The sequence below is a fragment of the Globicephala melas genome, chromosome 19 (assembly GCF_963455315.2).
Source record: "Globicephala melas chromosome 19, mGloMel1.2, whole genome shotgun sequence".
NCBI classification, from domain to species: Eukaryota; Metazoa; Chordata; class Mammalia; order Artiodactyla; family Delphinidae; genus Globicephala; species Globicephala melas.
In genome coordinates, this window is record NC_083332.1 from 43,723,796 (window position 1) to 43,749,586 (window position 25,791).

The 25,791-nt window shown below is 43.8% G+C and overlaps 1 protein-coding gene across 1 annotated transcript in view; it reads right to left on the reverse strand.

Moving 5' to 3' along the window:
• Positions 1-25,791, reverse strand: part of KCTD19 (potassium channel tetramerization domain containing 19) — a 32,254-nt gene that overhangs the window by 4,984 nt on the left and 1,479 nt on the right. Inside the window, exons 2-11 of the mRNA XM_070044244.1 lie at positions 21,708-22,004; positions 9,814-9,964; positions 8,821-9,012; positions 7,446-7,577; positions 5,376-5,586; positions 2,807-2,967; positions 1,423-1,526; positions 808-950; positions 533-616; positions 150-261 (exon numbers count right to left, since the gene is read on the reverse strand). Coding sequence (XP_069900345.1) covers positions 150-261; positions 533-616; positions 808-950; positions 1,423-1,526; positions 2,807-2,967; positions 5,376-5,586; positions 7,446-7,577; positions 8,821-9,012; positions 9,814-9,964; positions 21,708-22,004 — 1,587 coding nt within the window. The remainder of the gene's footprint in view (positions 1-149; positions 262-532; positions 617-807; positions 951-1,422; positions 1,527-2,806; positions 2,968-5,375; positions 5,587-7,445; positions 7,578-8,820; positions 9,013-9,813; positions 9,965-21,707; positions 22,005-25,791) is intronic.

Genomic DNA, 25,791 nt, shown 5'->3' on the forward strand with positions numbered 1-25,791 from the left:
CCTCCAGGTTCAGAAACCAGTCACTGTGCCAGGGGCCATGTAGGCCCGGCTCTTTCAATTTGCCATACCCCTCAGTAGCGGTCTGCCCTCTGAGCCCTGTGCTGGTGCTCTTTCAGGATAACACCAAACCAAAGAATGCTGGGACTTACTTCTTTGGCATCTCTACTGAACTCCACCAGTGACCCTGGCCCTTCTGTCACCACATGCAGCCTTCTGATGGGAAAAACTTCATTTCCAGATTCTTTCTCCTGGATCCATGACCTGCAGACTCCAAGAGGGTTTGGTTAGTAAGCAGAAGCTTCCACTAGTCCATTGACCAGGTCTGCCCTCTGGCTGGGAGTTAACTCTAGACAGCAGGGGAGAAGGGGCTTTAAAGGGTTTTGCTTAGGTCCCTGCCCAATCCTGGGCCTGCTCCACCCCCTTAACTCTAAGGAGAACAGGTCCTACTGGGAGGTGAGACTTAGGACAGGATTCCCAAGAGGAATATAAAGGTTCAAACTTTAGAACATGGTGTCAGGAGCAGTTTCCTTACTTGTATGCCTCACATTGGATAAGGGCTTCTGAGAGGGATGGGATGTGGTATTCCTCCACCTCCTGGCAGAGGAGGGGCCATTCCCTGCAAATGACAAGATGTCGCACTGGGCATCTGGGGTGGGAGTGTGGGTGGGGTTATAAGCCTCCAGAGCTGCTGCCTTGAACAGCAGTTCACATGTTGGAAATAATATAATCTCCCTGAAGGCTACAAACTCAAATTTCCGTCTTGAAGAGGGATGGCGTTTCATTATATGATTTCCTTCCTTCACTCACTTAAATTCAGATGGTAAAAATAGTTTTCCAAGTCTCAGGAAGTTGAGAATGTGTCGAAACATTTGGCCATCCCCGTGGATCAGCAGGGTCTGTCCATATGTGATCCAGTACACTCTCTGAGGGTTGGACAGCAGTTCTGGATACTGCAAAGGGTTGGACACCAGACTCTTGTTAGTCTGTTAAAGGGCTACATCCTTATTAAGGGGCAGGTCAGCCTTCTCTTCGATTTCCTAACCATTCTAGAGCAGAGGCTTTGGGATTTCCATCTCCTTATCTTGTTGGCCACAAGGAGCCATAATGAGAAGCAGAGCATCTAGGGAGAAGCACATCATCTCTGCTTCAAGTTTTGCTGGCTCCTAGACCACTCTCTTGAGGCATCTGGAACCTCACCCTATGTCCTGCTCAGTCCAGGCCCCTCAGACTGGCCTCATCCCTACCCAAACTCCTAAAGCCTTCCCAGAATGCTGCTCATAGAATAAAAGCACTTTGGGCCATGGAGCAGAGGGAAGGTCCTTGTTTTAATCAGGTGCTGAAGGCTGTGTATGGGTCAGGTGACAGAATCTTCTCAGCCGCAGAAGCCAAAAGGAGACGAGGGCAGCCTCGGGCCAGCAGTACCTTCAGCAGGGTCTGCAAGGTGGTTGCATACCAGTGGCTTCCAACATAAACTTTGACGATCTGTTGAGGGGAATACACAGTGATTTCTGCCGTCCACTCCTCATCTAAGGAAACCAATGAGAGGGAACAAATCACGTGGCCAAAAGGGAAATTAGGTAGGGCATTTTGTCCATTACATGTTAAGACACAATATCTTCATCAGTCATATTCTGTTGCCTAGTCTGAGAAGCAGCAGAAATCCCTGACATCAACCTTTTCTGCTCCTCAGGCCTTCCCTGTGGCTCACCATATGGTTTCCTGGGTGTCAATAGCAGCTTGGAGGGTCAGTTGGTGACTCTGGGTTGGGGGAGGGCCACCAACCCCAAGGGCACTGCTGTTCTTCCCCTGGCCCACCTCTCCCAAGAAAGCTTGGCTAATGTACCTTTCTACCTACCTTGCTAACTGCTTCTGGTTTCTGGCTGGGTGTGTAATTTTCCACATGGCCACTCAGACCGGAGCTAGGAGTCCCTCTGTATGTTTGTGCTTATGGTTTGGCAAATATCATAGAGCCAGCGTCTCATCAAATCACTATCACTTCTATAGAGACCAAGCCTCGAGGCATGTCTGGAGAATGGGGCTTTATTCTGGGAAGATGAACTCATGACCCTTTTCCTGGGGTGACTAGATTTAGGCTTTGTTCTGTCTTAAGAACCAGTTTCTAATGAGCTTTGTAATGAATGAAGGGTATATAAATAGATGATATAACCAAGAGGTATATAGATTGTGAACCTCATGAAGATAGAAACTGGGTCTGTTTTGCTCTCTTCTGTACCTCTAGTGTTATCTACTGTCCTGGTATATGGTAGGTGCTCAAATAAGTACTGAATGTTGCTGAATGATAGTAATATAGCATAAATTGATCTAAAACACTTTTTGTTAGGAAACAGTTATAGGCAGCTGGTGAAACAACACTGGCTTTAGACTCAGATTTAAATCCCAGCTTGACCATGATCTAGTAATATAAGCAAGTTACCTCCCTGAGCCTCTGCTTTTTTTGTTAAATGGACCCAGGGATCATTCTTCCCTGGATGGCTGCGAGGACCAAATGGGCATAGCATCGGCTCCCAGAGCCAGAGCAGGCATGCCCTTGGGGTCCCATGTGGCCCCCCAACTGGGTCAGTCTGCACAGCTCAGCCTGGACTACTTGAGGCTACCTGTGGGCTTGGGGTGGGGAGGGGTCACCTAACAGGAAAGTTTCCTTTTAGGTGAAACCCACAGATGTTAGTCTAGCTTTCCTTTTCTGTTCCATCTACAGTTCCTGGTTCTAGCCAGCCTTATCTTTCCTCTGTGATCCCCTAGACCCTCCTCTGATGTTGAATTCAAACTGAGAAGCTTCTTTATTTACTGAGCACATCCATGGGTGCCAGAGTCCTCGGCTCCAGATGAGTCTTCAGAGCCACTTTCATTGGCTCATAGGTGATGTCCCTCTTGTCCAGGAAGGCACAGAGCTCGTACACCTCAGAAATGGTCTCAGTCAGGGGCAGCCGGCAAGTCCCCAGCCAGTTCCTGCCCAGAGGAAAGGTCTGTCACAGAGAGCTTCAGCACTGTACCCCAAGGGAGTACAGCCTGTCAACCTTCCATGTCTAGAATGTCTTGCCCTTACACTAACTCAAGCCTGTGGCCACTAACATCATTTCCTTAACTGGTTTCTGATGACGTCTCATAGTGGGGTATACTTGGACACATACGCTCACCCTTTTGCAGCTGAGCTTGACCTATTTCAGCAAAACCCTCTAAATTGACTAATTGCAAGCCTCCAAGCCCTGTCTCAGGTTCCAGAATCCAGGCCAGGGCCCAGTCACTCCATTTTTGCCCCCATAAATATCTGCCCAAGACATCTCAGTCACTATGTGGCAGCCTGTCACAGTTTGGGAGATTACTGATACCTTGTATGCCCAGGAAACCCCCCACCTCCAAAGGCCCTTGTCTTTGCCCTCTGTGCCCTGTGACATCAGGGGTGGGACATCTCCGGGAGAAATGGATGGTGTGGGCCACAAATGACAGTTTTGGGGTAAGACAGTGTTTGGGGTTGGCTGACCCTCTCCCCAGGTGCTCAGGAAAACCCACTTCTATCTTTAGTTTTGGTACCAGTGTATTTTGTGAGCCTAAGAGAGTTGCCCTACTCTGAACCTGTTTACCTTTCTATAAAACAGGATTAGGGGGCTTCCCTGGTGGCGCAGTGGTTGAGAATCTGCCTGTCAATGCAGGGGACACGGGTTCGAGCCCTGGTCTGGGAAGATCCCACATGCCGCGGAGCAACTAGGCCCATGAGCCACAACTACCGAGCCTGCGCGTCTGGAGCCTGTGCTCCGCAACAAGAGAGGCCGCGATAGTGAGAGGCCTGCGCACTGCGATGAAGAGTGGCCCCTGCTTGCCGCCGCTAGAGAAAGCCCTCGCACAGAAACGAAGACCCAACACAGCCAAAAAGAAAAAATATATATTACTCAGGCATAAAAAGAAACGAAATTGAGCTATTTGTAATGAGGTGGATAGACCTAGAGTCTGTCATACAGAGTGAAGTAAGTCAGAAAGAAAAAGACAAATACCGTATGCTAACACATATATATGGAATTTAAGAAAAAAAAATAATGTCATGAAGAACCTAGGGGTAAGACAGGAATAAAGACACAGACCTACTGGAGAACGGACTTGAGGATATGGGGAGGGGGAAGGGTGAGCTGTGACAGGGCGAGAGAGAGGCATGGACACATATACACTAACAAACTTAAGGTAGATAGCTAGTGGGAAGCAGCCGCATGGCACAGGGATATCGGCTCGGTGCTTTGTGACCGCCTGGAGGGGTGGGATAGGGAGGGTGGGAGGGAGGGAGATACAAGAGGGAAGAGATATGGGAACATATGTATATGTATAACTGATTCACTTTGTTATAAAGCAGAAACTAACACACCATTGTAAAGCAATTATACCCCAATAAAGATGTTAAATATATATATATATATAAATTAATTAATTAATTTAAAAAAAAGACCTAAGAAGAAATACATGGCAAATATCTAAAAAAAAACAAAAAAAAACAGGATTAGGGGCTTCCCTGGTGGTGCAGTGGTTAAGAACCCGCCTGCCAATGCAGGGGACATGGGTTCGAGCCCTGTTCCGGGAAGATCCCACATGTCGCGGAGCAACTAAGCCCGTGCATCACAACTACTGAGCCTGTGCTCTAGAGCCCACGAGCCACAACTACTGAAGCCCGTGCACCACAACTGCTGAGGCCCGCGTGCGTAGAGCAGGTGCTCCACAACAAGAGAAGCCACTGCAATGAGAAGCCCATGTACTGCAACGAAGAGTAGCCCCCTCTCGCCACAACTAGAGAAAGCCCGTGCACAGCAACAAAGACCCAACGCAGCCATAAATTAATTAATTAACGAATTGATTAATTAAAAAAACAGGATTAGAATCCATGCCCCTGCACTAATGGGAACATTCTGAGCTCATCCCACAAGGCAGAGGCCAGGTATCACCTCCTCCAGGAAGACTGCCTTGCCTTGCTTCTTGGGGGGGCTCACCCCTGGCTCTTTCTGTGTGTCAGTGAGCCTCCCAAGGGTTGTGGGGAGGACCTTTGAAGGAGGGGGACTATCCAGCACCTTAAGTGTTGTGATTGGCCTGGTCACCTCAGACCTAGCACAGGGCTAGAACCAGAGCAATAGATCACAGAGGATGGAAATATGAAACAGTGTGAGACCTTTGAACCTTGGGAACCTTATACCTTGGCACCAGGCCTCTCCTCCGAGGCCCAAATTTGGTGGTGCTGGTGTGGGTAGTGGGAGTGGCTAAAATGATCATTTTGTCCCCAAGGACACAATCTCTGGCTCATGGGCAGGGCCCCAGGTTGGTTCCTCAAGAAAGGTAAAGCTCAGCCTGAGTGGGACCAAGCTGTGCTCTGAGGAGGGCCTTACTTAACGTGCTGGAAGAGGACCCCGTTCCCAGTGATGTACAGTCTACTTCCATCCAGAGTGCTCTCGATGCGGAGCTGTCCTAGTGCGGAGTCTGGGTACTTGACAAGCAGACCCAGGGTCATCATGTACAGTGGCTTCACAGACTCTAGGCCTGCTGCACGGCCCCCCTTCCCAGGGCTTGGAGGAGGACAGGAGGTCCGGGAACAGCCACCTGTGCCAGAGAGAAAGGGGTGACTCCTAGATCCCTCATGGTCATAACTGTACTGGAAGCTTTGGGTCTTGCTTCCTACTGCTGCCTTAAATCAGTAACTAAAGAGACTTTGAGGGAGCTTATTTCCTTGCACAGCCAAATATGGATCCGCTCGAAATCAGTATAGTTTTTCTTATATTCAGTCAGGTTTAGAGGTCAAAACTATTTGTTGAGAGGCGGGGTGGGTATGGGGGGTAGATTAATTAGCTGTTATCACTAACATTTGAATTTCAGAATAACAGCCATCTGGCCCCAGCCTCTGCAGGAATTTCCCTTAGTTCCAAACTCTGCTCTAATTATCCATGGGTAAAGAATGACAACCACAGCATTGAACCTAATGTGCATTACAGGCTTCCCGGATTCACAGTCCCTATCACTCTTGGGCAGAATTTTCCCCGGAGACACACTGTGTAGTGTTACTTTCAGGTTGGATATTTGAATTGCGGGCTTATGGGTGAAACCTTGTTCTCCTGCAGTGGGCACAATGCACAGTCTACAGGACCCTGTTCCAGTGGCAACAGTGGGCCAGTGGCAAGCTGCCAGGTGATTTTCATGGGTCATCTCCAATCCTACAAGAGGGGTAGTACTCTCCTCTTATCATAGATGAGGAAACTGTGTCCTGAGAGGCCAGTTAAGAACCTTGCCCCAAATACCAAAGCTAGGTGGGGCAGAGCTGAGATTTGAGAGCGCCTCTACCTCCAAGGCTACGAGAGCTGTTTCCCTTAGTTATGGTGCTTTATAAAAGACAAAAAACATGCTTTGTGTTTGGGGGCTGCTTTATGGCTTACAGAGCCTGTCCACAGGCATGCTTCCCTTCCAACTTAACATAGCTCTTGTGCAGCATGCACCGGTCTACTCATCTCTCTGACCCATGTTCTCTGAAGGAACAGAAGTCTTTGGGGGAGAGGTTTGAACTTACACCCTTTGAAGTGGGTTGTAAGATCCCAAGACAGGCTCCTGAGACCTGCAGCAGGATGCCACTACCCCCAGATAGGATAGGACTCCACTTGCCTGGGGAGGAGTCTGGGAGAGCTGGCCTAAAAGTAGGGAAAGTCTGATTCCCATGGAATAAGTATCTGGTGACATGCAGGCCAAACTTCACATGTGCAAGACAGTTCTATATATTCTCAGAATGCCAGCTGAGGCCACACTAAGGTAGCTAGCTCCTGCAACATGCGCAGTAGCGTCCATAGACATGCAGGATTTGGGAAATGGGATGGTGAAAGGCAAATAAAAAATATGAGGAGCAAATTGGAATGAGGTTGGGCCGGGAACTTGAAGGCCTGGACCAGGGTCAGGAAGTGTCAGGAGCAGGCAGAAACAGGCACAGCAGCCAGGGATTTGAAGTAGGGGGGACAAAGGAACTGGGGTGTGTGGGGTATAACTGAAGTCCTATGGGGAATTTCCCACGCCCTCCAGCTATGCCTGGAAGAGGAAGGATGGAAGTGGCAGGTAGGGGTTAGTTACAAGTTCCCAGTTGCTTGACACATCCACAAGGAGGGCAGACCTCCCCTACCTTGGGAAGCCCGGCCTCAGGCCCAACTTCCCTCCCCTGGACACTCTGGCCCGGTTTCCCCACCCAGGCTGGGCTGAGCTACCTATAGGTCAGTGGCAAGACTGAGCAGACAGAGGGCACACTGGGTTTCAGACTGAAATTTGTCTTCTCAGATTCTAAGTCAGCCAGAACACCCACTTCTCTCACTACCACCCAAAGCCCAGAGTGGTTGTGGGAGGGAAGATGTTTGTTTTTGGCTTTTCTGGCTAAAGCCCAGACTGCCCCAGGATGTCAAGGGGAGGCCAAGGTTCCCCTGGTGACATACCCATGTTCATTCGGTACAACCTCACAGCTTCACTGAGCTCAGGGATTTCCAGAATTTCCACTTCTGCTTCTAACACATCTATGTTGGAGAAATTATCTGGTAGTAAAATCTTCTGTGAGCGGAGAAAATTCACTTGAAAAACAAAAGGAAACAAAATGGGTTAACAAGGTTATTTCTGATCTAATTGCAGGTCCAGGTTTTGGCAGGTTTTTGGTGTTACAACTTATCCTAGGGGCTCCTTATTCCAAAATAATTTCTAAACATACCTGGTTAGATTAGCTTTCAGTCTGTGGTTTTCAAGGTGAAAAACCCCAAATTACTTTGTTTTCCTGTGTCTGAGTCCGTGGGTGTGGCTTCCCATGGGCTGGCCTGGGGCTCCCAAGCCAGGTCTTCCTGGTGAGCACACACTGGCCCTGAGACTTACCCTGTGAGTCTTGACCCAAGAGCAGGTCATTCCAAAAGAGGGAGTTGTCTTGCCACTTAGAGAGGAAGGGCCTGGCTGAGCCTGGGTTGGCAGGTGGCTCTTGCAGTTTTTCCCTGCCTGGACTGCAGTGTGGGAGGCAGAGATGGAGCCAATGCTACTGTCCTGTGTGAATCAACTTGGAGATTCAGAAGCACATTATAGACAACTTTCCAGGTGACTGTGACTATGAAAGGCTGGGGTTCCAGGCATTTGGTCCCCAGTACAATTTGGGTATTTCCTGCCCTATTCATACAGGCAGCAGCAGCATCTTGGAATCAGTTCAGTTCACACCCCACCAGAACCTGTCCTGGTGGACGAGGGAGGCTCTCTTCTGTCCAGGCTTGAAGATCTCATCCCTCCTTAGGCCACTAGCTCAGGTGGACAATTCTACAATGATTCTGGGGAACATTTCACCATCCACCCTTCTCCCCTTTTATCCTGAGTTTAGTGGAAGTGAGAGGAGGAAGGGACCATCCTTTGAAACAACCCTATTCCCTCATTTTATGGTGAGAGGAACTGAGGTCTAGAGCCCAGTTGGATACATAAAGGCAGAGAGATAAGTAGTTTGGAGTCCAGCTCAGGGTCTTGCCCTTTACACCAACTCCTGTGGCCGTGACACCACTGCAGCTAGTTTCCAGTGCCCCTTTACACCCAGGCCATTCCAAAATGAACAGGGAATAAAATAGCCCTGAGGCTAGTGGGAGTCTAATGCTGGGAATCCATTTGCTTCCAGGAAGGCTCTGTCACGCTTCCACCAGCTCTGCCCAGGGAAGCTCCTGAGGCCCTAAGCCCCAAGCTGGGCCTCCAAGTGGTGTGGGGTTAGGAGGGGTGGATGGGTCCTATCAGCCTGCTGCCACCCCCACCCCCCTCCCCCCACTCCCCCTCCCCCAACCCCCTAGATAGAGCAATCACCAATGAAGCGGAACTCGCTGCACTCGCACTCGATGAGGGCCACGGTCTTAGCCAGCCACAGCAGATTGTCTTCAGTTACCAGGCTTGGATACTTGGCCACTAGGTCTAGGGGCAGGAAGCAGTAGTGCACGTCCTCTTCTGTGTCTAACAGTGGTGTATCCATAAGTCCCAAAGGTGCCTTATCATGTAGGCCTGGAGGAGAACATGCAGAGGGGCGTCACCACCTCCCAGGGGACAGGGCTCTCAGAAGTGGGCAGGGCTCTCACTGACCCAGGGGCCCCAGAGGAAGCTGAAGAGATCACCCCAGAGATGGTCCCTGCCAGATACCTCCTTCTTCTCACTCACTCTTTTCAGATGTAACCCTAGGTTTGGCAGAAGTGTGGTGGGGAGCAGGGCATGGAAATCTAGTTTTTCTGCAGTGAAGGGCAGTGGGACATGTGAAATTTTGGCTTATATACTCAATCATTAAATTCACACTGGTTACCTATTTGTTTTTTTTTGAATTGATCTAACCAACCACAGATAAAATAGATGACCTACAGATAAAATAGATCCTTTTGACTCTCCCGAAAGCTCAAAACCCATCAATAATCATGAATGGCTATTCTGGTGTCCCAGGTAGGTGGATCTATACTGCAAGGCACCCACCAGACAGTGATCATTTGGAGACATTCCTTGTGTGGTGGTTAGAGGTGACTTGAAAGTATGGTGGAGTGCCCTGACCAATAGGACTGGGTGGAATGCAGCCCAGCCTTGCCCAAGTGAAACCAGCATGCAGGGGAATGAACATGGAGAAGGATGTTTAGTTCCAGTGAGTAAGAAGTCATGGAGAGGGCATGTGGCAGGTACAAGCTCAAAGGAGATGACAGGAAGGTAGAGGAATCATCCAGAACTAGTTCAGAAATCAGGGCACTCTCTGGATTGAAGCCACTTCTGTTAGAGTGAGAAGGGAAGCTGGTCTGGGCTTCAGAGAAGGTCAGCCTGTGGTTATACCTGTGAAGGCTGGGCTTTTTATAGGAAATTCTGAGGGTTTGCTGATACACTTCCATGTTCGCCAGTAGTTCAAAGATGCTCTCTCAGCAACAGGTATGTCTGCAGGCCTCACACGTAGATGGTATTTCCCTTCCTTCAGATTATCTAGAGTCTGTGAGATAAAGAAGATTATTGCTTTGAAAATTTTAAACCAAGTAACTATCTACCAATTCTAGGGTAAAATACCAGGAAAAATAGTTTGTGACTTACTTTGGTAAAATGTTTTGAAATAGTCACTTACAAAAATATAAAAATGTACATCTATAAGATGATATGCTGATATTCAAAATATCAATGACTATTTCTTTTCTGATTTTGAAACAATTTTTTCTGGATTATAATTTTGATTGATAGAAATTTATCTTATGCAATCTTAAGAGTAATTTATATTTAATAATTAAAAACTTGAGATTTTCTGCTATCAGTTCTCCTCAAGAGTTCAGAAACCCTTTTGACCTGTTATAATTGTGATCTGCTTATTGTTTGTGCTCATCCTAATCCTGGAATGTGATTTATTTAAGTAGGGAAATGGAGGTGGCACTGAGCATCACACTTTTCAAAGCACTTTTACCTACATTTGCTCATTTACCCTGACACAGCTCTGTGAGATAGATGTGGTGTTTGCTCTGTGAGATAGATGAGACAGTTGCAGTCAAAGGATTTGTGAGTTGCCCAAGCAGTCTTCCAAGTCCAGCTTCTCCACTTGAAGGAGCAGGTGACCAGGGGTGGGCTGAGGCTGGAATGGAGCACCCCAGCTAGGTTGGGCTGAAGCCCAAAGTAGAGTCTTCATGCTGCCCACATTCAGGGACCTACCCTCCCTAAAAAGTCCTGCACAGGGTGCAGATTACCATAACATCAAGCCCATTTTTTCTGTCCCTTCCTTAGAAGAAAATAGTATTTTCCCAAGAAATTTTTGGAAATAGCTGGAAAAGTAGTCCTCTAAAGGCACCACAAGACCAGTTCTTTCTCTAAGAGCCTCAGAATGGACAGAACACCTCAGATGCAGTATGAAACTAATAAAAGAACCTGCTTAGCTACACAGGTGAAGCTCTTGTGAAGCTGCTCAAGGGAATCCTGAGCTTTGAGAAGAGCCCTCTGGTGGCCATGGCTATAAAATGCACCCTCATAACTGCTTAAGGTCTGTAAAAGGAGAGGACCGGAGCGGGTAATCTTCCCCACTTTGGGGGGCTGATGGATTTGTGGAAGGACTGGACAATGGCAGGGTCATGTGGAGTGCTTTCCTGTTGGCACTGACAATGGAGGAGAACAGTGCACGCGTGAAACAGCAGAAGTGAGTCTGTCATTCATTCATTCGAGAAATACTTGTACAACACTAGGGCCACAGTCAGATACTGTGCCTGGATCCCACAGTTTACATATACTGAGATAAGAGGCAGCATCAGTTATGAAGTTTCAGGACCTCCAGGAACTTTGGGATTTCTTTCGACAGCATTGGAAGGGGACCCAAGCTTTCTTGTCTCTCTTTGCTCAAGACTGCACACGACTTTAGCTTCTATGTCAAACTGTAGCCGTTCTCAGGAGGAAAATCAGTGAGAGGTTGATTTCCGTATGAGGGAGTAGTTGGTCTTGGGCAAAGAGGAATAAAAATGAGGTGCCAGCAAGGTTACTGGAGAGGCTGGAACAGATTCTGTATCAGTGGGTGGGCAGGATTATTGAGTTAAGGTGAGGGATAATAGCCTGGCAGTATTTGTGCTGTGAGGCAAAGAAAGGAAAATGGTGACTGTGCACAGAAGGGACAGGACAGGGTCAGGGGGACAGTAGGTAGGGATATATGCTCAGCCACTTGCTTCTCTGCCTTGAATGTGGCTTTGTTTAAGGTGTATGGAAGTTGAGGGAGTGTGTGAGGTGAATTCAGAGCAGTAAATAAGAGCCAGAGAGTGAAGAGCTGTCAGCTGGGATGAGGAGTCTATACCCTGGTTAAGAGAAGCCATTGAAGGATTCAAAGCAGGGACTGTGATTTGAATGATATTCACACCATCTCCACCCAGTCAGCCAGCAAGTCCTAGGACTCCATCTTCTGCTCTTGGCACCACCCCTTCTCTCCTCTCCCTTCCCCCAGTCCTGGTCTCCTTGTCCCCAGGCCCTCTCCACTCAGTGATTTTTCAAACAGGAAAATGAGTCCAAACCACTCCCCATCCTAAAAATCTTCAGTGCTCCCCATTACCTATGGGATCAAGTCCAAATTCTCTTTAGCAGTGCACGTAAGCTCCTTCACAATCAAGAACCAGGAGCAGGGTATACACGAGCAATACAAGGGCCTTGAACTCAGACAGACTGGGGTTTCAATCTTGACTTTGACACTTAAGAGCTAACATTTACTGCTCAGGCACTTTTAAACTGAATCCTCATAACGTCCCCCCACTCACAAAGTAGGCTCTAGTACTATTACTCTCTTTTAGCAAATAGGAAACAAGATCCAGGAAGAGAAAGAGTACTCAGTGCCCCAAGTAAGTGGAGATGCTAGGACTGGAACTCAGGATGCTAGAGCCTGTGCTCTTAACCACTTTTCTTAACCAGCTGCCTCCCATTTGTCACTTAACCTCTGCAAGCCTCAGGCTCCTCACATGCAAAGTGGAGACAGTAAAATCTGGAAGATGTTGTAAGGATTAAAGGAAATATTATGTTAGTTTCCTTCCTTTTAGTGGTCAAATCTCAAACTACCTTTCCAGCTTCACCTGCCACCATTCTTTCTGTCTCCACCCCATCATCTGTGACATTAACTGCATAAAACTCCAAAGACACACCATGTTCAGTGATACCTCCTCAACTTTATGTACGCTGTTCCCTCTTCCCAAAATACCTCTCTCCTCCCTTCCCTGCCTGAAAAGCCTGGAGCCTCCCCCAGCCAGAGTGATTCATCCTCCCCCTCTGTTCCCACAGACCCCTGCAAACTTTTCTATCTCAGCCTCTGGCTTGGTTTCAGCCCTGTCCGTCCCCCTCTACCGAGGCTCCTGGAAAAAGGACTCGATTGATGCAACCCCAGCTTCTAGTCTAGAGCCTAGTATGTAGTAAGTGCTCAGAACCGCTGTGTTGAATGAAAGAATGCATAAAAATGGAGGGCTGGAGGGCTGAGTCCTCTGGAATGAAAAGCAAAATGAGACATGGGGGAGCCAAAAGGAGCTGGCAGAGAAGCAGACTGCACTCATAAAAACTGAGAAAGATGGTGAGAATCCAAAACCATAGGAAAAGCCAGCTCAGGATTACAATGGGCAGAGACCAGAGAGTTCAGAGGACAGTGGAGGCAGCAATTCCAACTTGGGAGCTGGAGTCCAGAGGGAAGATCTAATGGGGTGAAGGACAGGGATGAAGGAGATGGAGACAGGATGACAGGAAGAAAGGGCTCAGCTTGGGTCTGATCGGTAATGGATTGAAAGACATTGGGTGAAGTAGCATGAAAAGGAAGTGAAACTAGGGAGAGCTTGCAAGAGACAGCATATCATTCCAAGCCTATCCTAAGCTAACCGAATCACTGGAACCTGAACCTGCCATTTACTTTATCTGCAGATTCAAATCCCGAGATTCTCAGTGGAAGAAACAGTGGTACCCTTGAACAACTCTAAATCAGCCACTGGGGAGGCGACATGTTGGGGGAGGGAAATCCCTACCTGGGAGAACAACCTGTTTGAGGATGGACCTAGATGCACTATTTGGAGGTGCTCTTTGGTACCCAGGTGTGTCCTTTGGGGCGGGTCAGTAATGAGAGTCCAACTAGCTTGAGAGATGTGCTAGTTGAGGGAAGAATGATCTAATTTATAGAAATGAAATCTCCATTTCCTGCTACTTCCACTAATGTAAAGTGTAAGCAGTACCATTTTCCCCCAAAAAAGGTGTGCTTGACAAATCTTGAAAAGGAAAAAAAAAAAACAAAAACACACAAACAAGTAAATCTACAAAGATCGCAATTCCTGCCACTCAAGACATGCTGGAAGCATTAGGCCCAGGAGCCTCAACTAGGTTTTTTTCTAAACTTTCTCAGCCAATCCTTGCTCTGATTTCTAGAAATACAAGGGCTTCTTCTCATGGGAAGCCATTTGGGTGCTGTAAGAATCCATGGGAAGCATCCCTTAACCCCTTCAACATGCCTTGTTGGTCTCAATAACACCTACTTATTTATTTACTGTCTGCCAGTCTCCCCTAATAGATATAATCTCCAAGGCCAGGAGGACCCTGCCTGTTTTGTTCTCTGCTGTATTTGCAGCACCCACAATAGTGTCTGTGGGATCTCAATATATTTTTGTGGAATGAATGAATGAATGAGTGAAGAGCACTTCAGAGAGCCCATGCTTCCAGCTGTCCTTTGGCTTTGCTGACTGAAGTTGCCACAGAGCATGTGGCTGGTCTTCTGTGGACTTCAATTCCCTTTTTTTCTGCCTGAATATTACTTCTAGTACTTTTACTCTTTATATATTATGGCCCAGAAAGTTATTACAGGGAGGATTTCTTTAGGGAAATACAGACCTGAATTCAAATGGCTACTTGCTAGCACAAGGATAACTGATATTGCTTTCGGCCTAGATAATAGTGAAAAAATATGTCAATCAGATGGAACATAAGACTGATGGCACAGGGGCAAGTGTGTGTGTGTGTGTGTGTGTGTGTGTGTGTGTGTGTATGTGGTTGCCAAAAGATGGCTGACAAATGCCCTACTGGCAGAGCCTTGGGACTTAACGGAGGTTTTCCAAAGCAGCAGCAGTGCTCAGAGATGCCTTATGCTCTGATGTGGACTGTTGGAAGGAATGTGATGGTAAGAGAGCTTGGGGGAGATTGCAAATCTCCAACTGCTTTGTAAAGACAAGGAGGGCCAGCACCACTTGGAAGCTCAAAGGAAGCAAGGCCGGTAGAACAAAAGGATATTCAGAACAGATGCTATCAGCCAAACAAGCCAAATAAGACACACGTATCATCGTCTCAAACCTGCCCCTCCACTGCCAGCTCCAGCCCCCTCACCCTGAAGTAGATTCAGCCTTCACAGGTCATCTTGGGTATATCATTCAATGTTCTCTCAGAAGATATTTATTAAACACCTGTTACAGGCCCAGTACTGAGATGCTGGGAATGTGAACATGAAAAGAATACAAGCTAGTGAGGGAGAAAGACATTATGAATACATGGTCTCAACAGAATTAGCACTGATCTGAGAGCAGAGGGCAAAACTCTACCTGGAAATGTCAGGCTAGTCTTCCAGTGGGCCTCATTTAGGCTAAATCTTGAAGCGGAAGCATTCTAGAAAGAGGGAACAGCAAGTGAAAAGGTGTGGAGAGAAAGCATTTAGGGTGCTCAGTGACATGCCTGAACACTGAGGGGTGTGTGTGTGTGTGTGCACGCATATGTGCATGCGTATGTGCCCATGCATGCATGTAGGTATGTATATGTGTTGGGATATGAGTCAGGACAAGCAGATGGGCTGTCCTGTGAGGAGCCCTGATGCCATGTCAAGGCATTTACACTTGAGCTGTCCACTTACCCATATCCACAGATGAGCTACACTGTTAGGATAAATATCTGCTGTTTACATGATCTTCCTTTACAAGATCACAGTGGTAATCTGTCTTCACATCATGAGTAATAGGAAATGTGAGACTCGTCAGTGGTCTGTTTTCTTAAAAGCATCATTTGTGTGATCAACATAAAAACTCTCTGGCTCCCTTGAGCACAAGGAATGCAGGCGTTTTTGGGTTGCTTGCTGGTAGCCGAACACTCACAGGTGGAACGATTTACGTTTCCAAACTTAGAAGTCCTCAGAAGGCAATGAAAAAGGAAACGCAAGCAGCATATACTGTCAACGTACTAAGTCCTCAGTGGACTTCAAGGGGGCAAGTGAAAGGGAATCAACAGTCTGCCATGAACCTTGAACCCTTGTGAGTTACCCTGAAGAAAAATTTCACACTCTGCAGTAGCAGCTATGACTCCCAACCAAGCTGATAGCATGAGAGGCGTGGAGCAGCTTACATTTACACAAAGGGGACTTCCCAAATTACAGACGGTCCTAGGAAGCACTGTGACATTAATGTACAGACCTGTAATGACTAGTTTATATCTCCCCTGTGAACAAGATATGACATTCCTAAGCATCCAGGCTCATGGATTTACATACCAACTTTGATGACTCCAAATTTATGTCTCTAGACCTGACTGCTTCCATGAATTCCACACATATACATCTGGCTGCCTCCTCCCCATCACCACTTGGATGTTTAACAAACACCATTTTCTTGCCTCTCAAACTTAATACATTCAAATCCAAACTCCTCATTTTTCCCTCTGAGCCTGCACCTCAGAATACATCTTTCACCTGATTGCCCAGGATACAAACAGAGGAGTTATCCATTCTCTCTCACTCTACCTCCAATTCATCAGCAAACCCTATCAGTTCTGTCATCAAGACATATACAGAATTTGAACACTTCTAAATCTACCATTACCACCTTAGGCCAAACCATCACTATCTTTCATTTGAATGCTTCAGGAGCCTCCTAACTTGTCTTCCTGCTCCTCCCTTGCCCCAGTAGAGTCTAGGCCAGGGGTCAACAAAATTTTTTCTGTAAAAGGCCAGATAGTAAATATTTTAGGCTTTGAGAATATAGTCCCTGTTGCAACTATTCAACTCTGTATTGTGGCTTGAGAACAGCTATGGACAATATATAAACAAATAAGCTTGGTGTGTTCCAATAAAAGTTTGTTAATGAACACTGAAATCTGAATTTCATATAATTTTTATGTGCCACAAAATATTTTTCTTTTGATTTTTTTCAACCATCTAAAACTGTAAAAGCAATTCTTAGCTCACAGGTTGTACAAAAAAGGTAGTAGGCTGGATTTGGTCCATGGGATGTAAATAGTTTGCTGACTCCAGGTCTAATGTCAAGCCAGAAGTTAATGATGTTTTTATAGCTCTATTGAAATATATTTCATATTATATCTAATGTGAATAAGTTTTATATTATATATAAATGATAAAATTTACTCACTTATACAATTCAATGATTTTAAGTATGTTTACAGAGTTGTGCAACCATCATCACAATCTATTTTAACATGATAAAAAGAAACCCTGTACCCATTTACAGTCCATTGCCTATTTTTGCTCACCCTATCCTTCTCACCCCATACCTTGGCCTTAGGCAACCACTAATCTACTTTCTGTCCCTATTAACTTTGTGTATTCTGCACATTTTATATAAATGGAATCATACAGTATATAGTCTTTTGTGTCTGACTTCTTTCACTTAGCATAACATTTCAAAGTTCATCTTTGTTGTTACGTGTATCAGTCCTTCATTCCTTTTTATTGACAAATAATAATCCATTGTATGGATATATCATTTTGTTTGTCCATTTATCAGCTGATGAACATACAGGTTGTTTCCACTTTTTGGCTATTATGAATAATGCTGCTATGAACATTTGTCTACAAGTGTTTGTGTGGACATCCTGTAGGTTTTAATTTCTCTTGGGTATATATGTGGGAGTGGAACTGCTGGGTCATAATGATATGTTTAACTTTTTGAGGAACTGCCAGACTGTTTTCCAAAGAGGTTGCACAAATTTACATTCCCATCAGCAATGTATGAGGGTTCCAGTTTCTCCATATCTTTGCCAACACCGGTTACTGTCTTTTTGATGAGAGGCATTCTAGTGGATGTGAAGTGGTAATTCATCATGGTTTTGATTTGCATTTCTTTGATGGCTAATGATATTGAGCGTTTTTCATGTGCTTATTGCCCATTTGTATATCTTCTTTGGAGAAATGTCTACTCAAATCCTTTGCTCACTTTAATATTTGATTGTCTTTCTGTTGTTTAGTTGTAAGTGTTCTTTATATATTCTGGATACATGTCCCTTATCAGATATGTGATTTGCAAATATTTTGTTCCATTCTGTGTGTGGTCTTTTTACTTTCTTGATGGTGTCCTTTGAAGCACAAAATTTTAAAATTTTGATGAAATTCAAAATTCATCTATTTTTTCCTTTGTTGCTTGTGCTTTTGATGTTGTACCTGAGAAAACACTGCTTAACCCAAGGTCTAATGATCTTTTAAAATGTTAAATTTGATAATTTTTCTTCTTTCTTTAAACATCTCCGAGAGGTACCTATAACATTTAGAATAGATCCTGGGTCTTCAGTGTCACCTGTGAGACTCTGCAAGATCTGGTCCATAGCCTCCTCTGACCTTATCTGTTTCTGGCATCTCCCTACTTTTTTTGTTTTTTTCCCACACTGAATGGCATGTGGAATCTTAGTTCCCCGGCCAGGGGTTGAACCCACACCCCCTGCACTGGAAGCGCGGAGTCTTAACCACTAGACCACCAGGGAAGTCCTGGCATCTCCTTACTTCTCATTGCACCTGACAATGGCTGCTGAGTCTGCCTCTCCCAAGTCACTCGTTTAACCTCAGGGCATTTGTGTTTGTTGTTCCTTATGCCTCAAAGCTCTTTCCCAGACGTCTGCATGACTTGTCCCTTTTTCATTCGGTCTTCTGCTCAAATGTTGCTTTGTCAATGAGGCCAGCCCTGACCACTCTTTCTAAAGGAGTAGCTGGCCTCAGTCACTTCCTATCTCCTTACCACATACTACACATCAGTACATTACAAAACAAGCAGATTAGATGTAAATGCTTTATTCTTTCAACTAAATTCCAGTACTATGAGGGCAGTGACTGACAGAATAAATAAAAACTATACATACAAAAAGAAAATCATATAAACACATTCTGAAAGCCCAAGAAGTTCTAGAATACAGAAATGCCATCCTCCTTCACTATTACACAGGAAACACTGCTCTATTCTTCATAGCACACACCTCTATCTGACCTTGTATGGCTGTATGGTTTATGCCTATATCTCCAGTGCCTGGCCTGTGATTAGTGCTCAATACACAATAAATGTTACACTTAGAATCAAGACAATAATAGGTATTGAGCGTGCCCTTTGAAGGCCAAAGCTACAGGCCAGGGGGAGGTGGGGTGGGCAGGTGGACAGGGCTGGGGGACGGGAGAGATAAAGGGTAGGGATGTGAGGGGATGAGGAAGGGTAAAGAGCAGAGCAGCAGTGTGAGCTCAGGCACCTGTCCTCCAGAAGCTTCCCATCTCATTCTACTTGTTGGCTCCTATATGGCTTTCCAACAAAGTTTACTATATTATAGATAATCCTGTGTAGGATATGCCTCCTGTTGCGTGCATGGGAACTTTAGTTAGTGGGAGGCAAAGTCCCATTTTTATTGCTAGGGGCTAAATCTGAAGGACTCTACAGTGAGCAGCACTAACAGGTTAGAACAATTTAGATATGTGCTGTCCAATATGGTAGCCATTAGCCATATATGGCTATTGAGTACTTGAAATGTGATAGTCTGAATCTGAGATGTGCTTTAAGTGTAAAATACACATCAGATTTTGAAGACTTAGTACATAAAAAGAATGTAAAATATATTAATTTTAAAATATTCATTACATATTGAAATGACAGTATTTAAATATACTGGGTTAAATAAAATATATTATTAAAATTAATTTCACTTGGTTTTTTTTTAATGTGGCTACTAGAAAAATTTAAATTACACACGTGGCTCACATATGTGGTTTATATTATATTTTTATTGGATCATCCTATGTTTTCCTTAAAGCCCATAGGAATAATGCCTGGTAACCACAGTGCTTTCAATAAATACTGGCTGAATGCATTAAGGTTGGCTGCCTGAGAAGGGTCTTTAGACGAGAACTGGCAAACTCCATTTTCTCCAAGCAAAATGTTTGTACATTTAGGCAAGAACCTGAGTATGTGGACAGGCCTTAGGAGTGGGGAAAGCGATGGAAACGAGTGAGGCTATTGATTTGCTTGAGATTGTTGTTGATTCTCCAGCTATATTTACACCCTGCTTCAATGAATAAATACCACTTCAGCTGGGCCGGCCTAAATGTTTATTTAGAGCACGATTTCCAAAACATAAGCACTTATTTTTTGGTCTGTTTTAGGGAGGCAGATCCATATGATTCCTCAAATACTACTGCTCACACAACTTGGAACTTTGGAATTGGATCAATTCATTGGCTTCTGAGTTGTTACCTCCCATTTAGAAGTTGCTTCCCAAATATATTTTGTTTCAATTTGAGAAGTAAGGACATCAAAGGAATTAAAGGGCTGATAAACTGTATAATAGGCTTGTGCTCTTTAAAATTGTTCTTCAAAAAATTGCCTTGATCTCTTTGATTTTCTGCAAGTGACTCCCTCCTTTTCCCCACAAAATGGTGCTTTGGTATAGAATCATTAGCAATCTTGGGAATTCCCTGGCAGTCCAGTGGTAAGGACTCCGCGTTTCCACTGCCAGGGGCCCAGGTTCGATCCCTGGTCGGTAAACAAGCCGTGTGGTGCAACCGCCCCCCCCCCAAAAATCAGCAGCCATCTTGACAATCTGGGCTGTTTAAGTGATTTAGAAGCCAATTGTAAGCAATTCTAGTACTCAGTTCCTGGGATAGTTGAAAAAATTTTTATTTCAGGTAGGTAACTTTAAAAAAAAAAGAAAAGAATATACGACAACTTGCACTGGAGTATGTTAAAGATTTTGATTTCCAAATGTATAATACCTTTTACGAGAAAACACTGATTTTGTAAACAGTGTCCATAAAAACATGCATTATGAAATGTTCTCATTTCCATATGACCCAGATATGCATGGTCTACCTCAATTCTCTTCTTTGAGGTGTTGGAGAGGCATAGTTCGTAGTGCACTGAGCTGCACTGTGGCTTGTCAGTCAGCGCTCGTGAAGACAGAATAAACAACACCTTGTCCAGACAGTAGGATTAACATGGAGCATGGCCAATGGTCCTTCCCAGTCATAATATTTAGTTCTTCCAGGTTAAAAAAATATCATTGTTCAAAAACTAAGAATAAACTAATTAAGATAAACCACAGAAATGATTTCTGTAGTCTGGAGAAAAATTAGGAAAGAAGGTAATGTTCTTCAGTGATACTATGATGGTTTAAAAGTAAAAGTATTTAAAGCTCTTACACCGAGAAAAGAAGTCTTGGAAAACAGAGAAGTGAAGACAAATGAAAGATTCTGCAGTTTGGAGGACGTTTTACTTTGCTGTAAGTGAACACTGTGTACCTAACAGGCACAGTGAGAAGTGATGTCCTTTTTTTAAAAATTAATTAATTAATTATTTTTTGGCTGCATTGGGTCTTCGTTGCTGCGCACGGGCTTTCTCTAGTTGCGGCGAGTAGGCTTCTCATTGTGGTGGCTTCTCTTGTTCTGAAGCACGGGCTCTAGGCACATGGGCTCAGTAGTTGTGGCTCTCGGGCTCTAGAGCGCAGGCTCAGCAGTTGTGGCGCACAGGCTTAGTTGCTCCGCGGCATGTGGGATCTTCCCGGAACAGGGATCGAACCCATGTCCCCTGCGTTGGCAGGAGGATTCTTAACCACTGGGCCACCAGGGAAGTCCCGAGAAGTAATGTTCTTGACAAGTCTTTTAGATTTTAAATCTCAGACACAGTGTATGTAGAAAATCCTACAATTTCTAGTGTTTCCACCTTTTAAAATTCAACAACAAAAGAAAGAAGAAGCTTAAGCTAGGATTTCCAAGAGTCAAGAACACCCTTTCAGGCCGTGGAAAGTCCTATCCTGGGTCTGTGGTGGCTGCTGGCATAGATAAGGCACAGTCAGGATGAAATCCTTTATTCAGAACATGCATTTCTAGTGTACCGTTTATTACCTTATCTAACTCATCACACTTCCTCATTAAGAGGATCATCTCAGCAACGAATATATAAAAGGACACAATATTTTAGTGATGTAAGGCCTATGTTACTGATCACCACTCCTGGAAGACAAGAGTATCTTACCTGCAGTAAAGGCATCAGCTGCAAAGCCAGTGCTTGCTCATAGAGCAAGTTCAGTTCTGCACAACTGGAGAAGGAGAGTTTGGAGGTGTAGAGGTAATAATGCACATGCCTGAATGTGGAACCATCTCTGTCAATGAACAGCCTCTGGCTTTCCGAAGAGGTCAACGCTGAAGCCTCCTTCCATAACAGGGAGTCTGGGAACTGAGCGAGTTTGCTTCTGGGAACTGAGAAATGCCAGCCCCCGACATTGAAATGAAACAAATCCTCTGCTGACTCATGAGGCATACCAGGCTCCTCCTAAAGGGAAAATGAAAAGAGATCTATGCAATAAAAGGAAATAAAAAGCATCCATATTGGAAAGGAAGAAGTAAAATTATTTCTATTTGTAGATGATGTGATCTTGCATAAAGAAAATCCTGAGGAATTCACTATTAAATTATTAGAAATGAGTTCAAGAAGGTTGAAGGGTACAGATCAATATAAAAAATCAACTGTATTTTTATACACTAGCAATGAACAACACAAAAATGAAATTAAGAAAACAATTCCATTCACAATAGTATCAAAAAGAACAAAGTAATTAAGAATTCAGAAGACAATACTGTTATGGTAGCAATACTCTTCAAATTGATCTATTGTACAATTGAACACAATCCCTATGAAAATTCCAACTGCTTTTTTTTCTTTTGCAAAAATTGACAAGCTGATGTTAAAATTCATATGGAAATACAAGGGACCCAGAATAATCAAAACAATCTTGAAAAAGGAGAATGAAATTTGAGGATTCACACTTCACACTTTCAAAACATACTACAAAAACAAACAAAAAAAAACAAAGCAAAAACATACTACAGTAATCAAGATGGTGTGCTACTGCACAAGGACAGACATTTGAATAACTGAAATGGAATTAAGAGTCCAGAAATAAACCATTGCATTTATGGTTAATTAATTTTGACAAGAGAGCCAAGAAAAGACAATGGGTAAAGAAGAGCCTTTTCAAAAAATGGTGCTGGGACAACTGGACATCCACATGCAAAAAAAAAAAAAAAAAAAAAAAGTTGGATTCCTACCCCACACCATACAAAAAATTAACACCAAATGGATCATAAACCTAAGAATAAGAGGTAAAGAGGTAAAGATACAAAACCCTTAAAAGAAAACAAAATCTTCATGACCTTGGATTATGCAATGCCTTCTTAGATAAGATACAAAAAGCAAAAGTGAAATAAATAAATAAACAAACCAATAAATAAATAAAACTTCATCAAAAGTAAAAACATTTGTGCTTCAAAAGACATCATCAGAAAGTAAAAAGACAACACATATAATGGAACAAATCATCTATCTGATAAAGAATCTGTACTTAGACTATGTAAAAAGAACATTTACTACTCAATAATAGAAAGACAAATAACCAAATTTAAAAGTGGGTTAAGAATCTAAATAGACATTTCTTCAAAGAAGATTCACAAATGGCCAATAGCACATGAAAACATACTTAGCCTCATTAGTCATTAGGGAAATGCAAAGCAAAACTCACAATGAGATACCATTTAACACCCACTAGGATGACCTGAATCAAAATAATAGATAATGGGCTTTCCTGGTGGCACAGTGGTTGAGAGTCCGCCTGCCAATGCAGGGGACACGGGTTCATGCCCCGGTCCGGGAAGATCCCACATGCCGCAGAGCGGCTAGGCCTGTGAGCCATGCCGCTGAGCCTGCGCGTCCAGAGCCTGTGCTCCACAACGGGAGAGGCCACAACAGTGAGAGGCCCGCGTAGTGCAAAAAAAAAAAAAAAAAAGATAATAACAAGTGTTGACAAAGACTGGAGAAATTAGAAATCTCATACACTGCTGATGGGAGTGTAAAATGGTGCAGCTGCTCTGCAAAACAGTTCAGTGGTTCCTCAAAACATTAAACACAGAGTTCTTACATGGTTCGCAAATCCACTTCCAGAGATAAGTGCAAGAGGAATGAAAACCTATGACCAAACAAAATTTGCAGGCAAATTTGCAAGCAAAATCTGCAGGCATTCATAGAAGAATTATTTATAATAGCCCAAAAGTAGAAACAACCAAAATGTCCATCAGCTGATGAACTAGTAAACAAACTGTAATGTATTCATACAATGCAATGCTATTTGTCAATAAAAAGGAATGAAGTACTGATACATGTTAGAACATAGACGAAACCTTGAAACATTATGCAAAGTGAAAGAAGTCAGATGCTAAAGACCACATATTATTCCATCTATATGTAATGTGCAGAATAGGCAAATTTAGAGAGAGAGAGAATAGATTAGTGGTTGCCTAGGGCTGGGGAGGTTGGAGGGGAAATGGAAAATGACTAGTAATACGTATGGAATTTCTCTTTGGGATGATGGAAATGTTCTAAAATTGATTGTGGTGATGGCTGCACAGCTCTGTGACCATACTAAAAACCACTGAATAGTACACTTTAAAATAGTAAATTGAAAGGTATGTGAATTATATCTTAATAAAGCTCTTTTTGAAAGAGTTATGATGAGGTGCTCCCCTCCCCACTGACTATGTCAGGGCTCTTTTGGAATCATACCTGCAGAGACATTACATTATTAAGGCCATGGCAGGATGGCTGAATGCTGTGGGTTCCTTTTTATATATACAAAAGCAGCAAAGATCATTAACCTTCCTCAGTTCATTGTTAAAAGTTGAAGGTTATCTATTCATAAACAAATTGTCCATTTTGCTTCAAGATGACCTAACTTATCAACACTATAAAAAAGCAGAAAGCCATCAAACATACAAACAATCTGTATCAGACCTTAAAAAAAAAAACACTCAAGTAAAGCAGAAACTAACACACCACTGTAAAGCAATTATACTCCAATAAAGATGTAAAAAAAAAAAACCAAACCATATTCTGGTCACTAGAGATGATCATGTGGCCTATTGTTATAATAAATTATATTAATAGAAAAAAAACACTCAAGGAGCACTACTCTTATAAAAAATTTAGAGTTGTAAATAGTATGTAACATTTTACCTAAAAAAGAACCATAAAACAATACTGAATTTGTGAAAATAAAGGGAAGCCTCACTAAAATGGAGTCAGGAGGCCAGAAGAGGGAGCTCTCACACACATGCCACTCAAGGTCGATAAAAGATCCAACGGAAGAGACATAACTCAAAGCTCCAGCAGGAGGTGATACTACCTTACTATTGGCCAGCAGGAGGAAGAAAGATTTTCTCCTTGCCTGGCACAACTCAGCCAATGAAAAGTCACTATACTTCAAACTCCCAGTTTCCTCCAATGGATTTTTTTGTTTATAACAGCCCCTCCCAACTTCCCCTTCTCCCTATAAAAGAGTTTCCTCTTTTGCTTTACCCGACTTGCATGTGGTTCACCCTGGTTGCATGTCCTGAGTTGCAGTTCTTTACTGCTCCCAAATAAACCTGTTTTGCTGGTAAAAAAATAACTGATGGTTTTAGGTTAAAAATTCTAGGTAAACATTATGCATGCTGAAGTGATTGGGGTGCAATGTACCAATATTTGTAACTTATTTTAAAATTTATCAAAAGCTAAGATGAATTGATAGAAGGATGGATAGAGGATATGTAATTAAACAATTACAGCAAAATGTTCATTGTAGAATCTAGGTGGTGGGTATATAGTTTCACCGTAAAATTCTTTCAAAATTTCTGAATGTTTCAAAATTTGTATTAAAATGTTGGTGGGGGGAAAAAACGTTAAAATAAGAGGTGGTTTCTCAAGGCAGGAAAAGCCCACTTCTCCAACAGAAATCTGCATCTCCTATTTTGACAGCTGAGTTAGGAAAATAATTGCATGCAATAAAGAAGGGGGTGGGGTTCTCTTCTAACAAGCCTTGTTGATATATTCAGATATAAAGAAAAACAATTATACATGGCCCGTTTGAGGCTAGAAGAATTAAAAGGGACATGAAGAGAAAGATTACAAAGTGTAATGGTGTCAGGACTCACAGAAGCAGAGCTGGAAAAGCCAATCTAGTGAGCTAATCAAAGCTTTTAAGTCCTGGCCTTTCTAAACATAGGTAAGGCTGAACATGACAAGCTGAGGG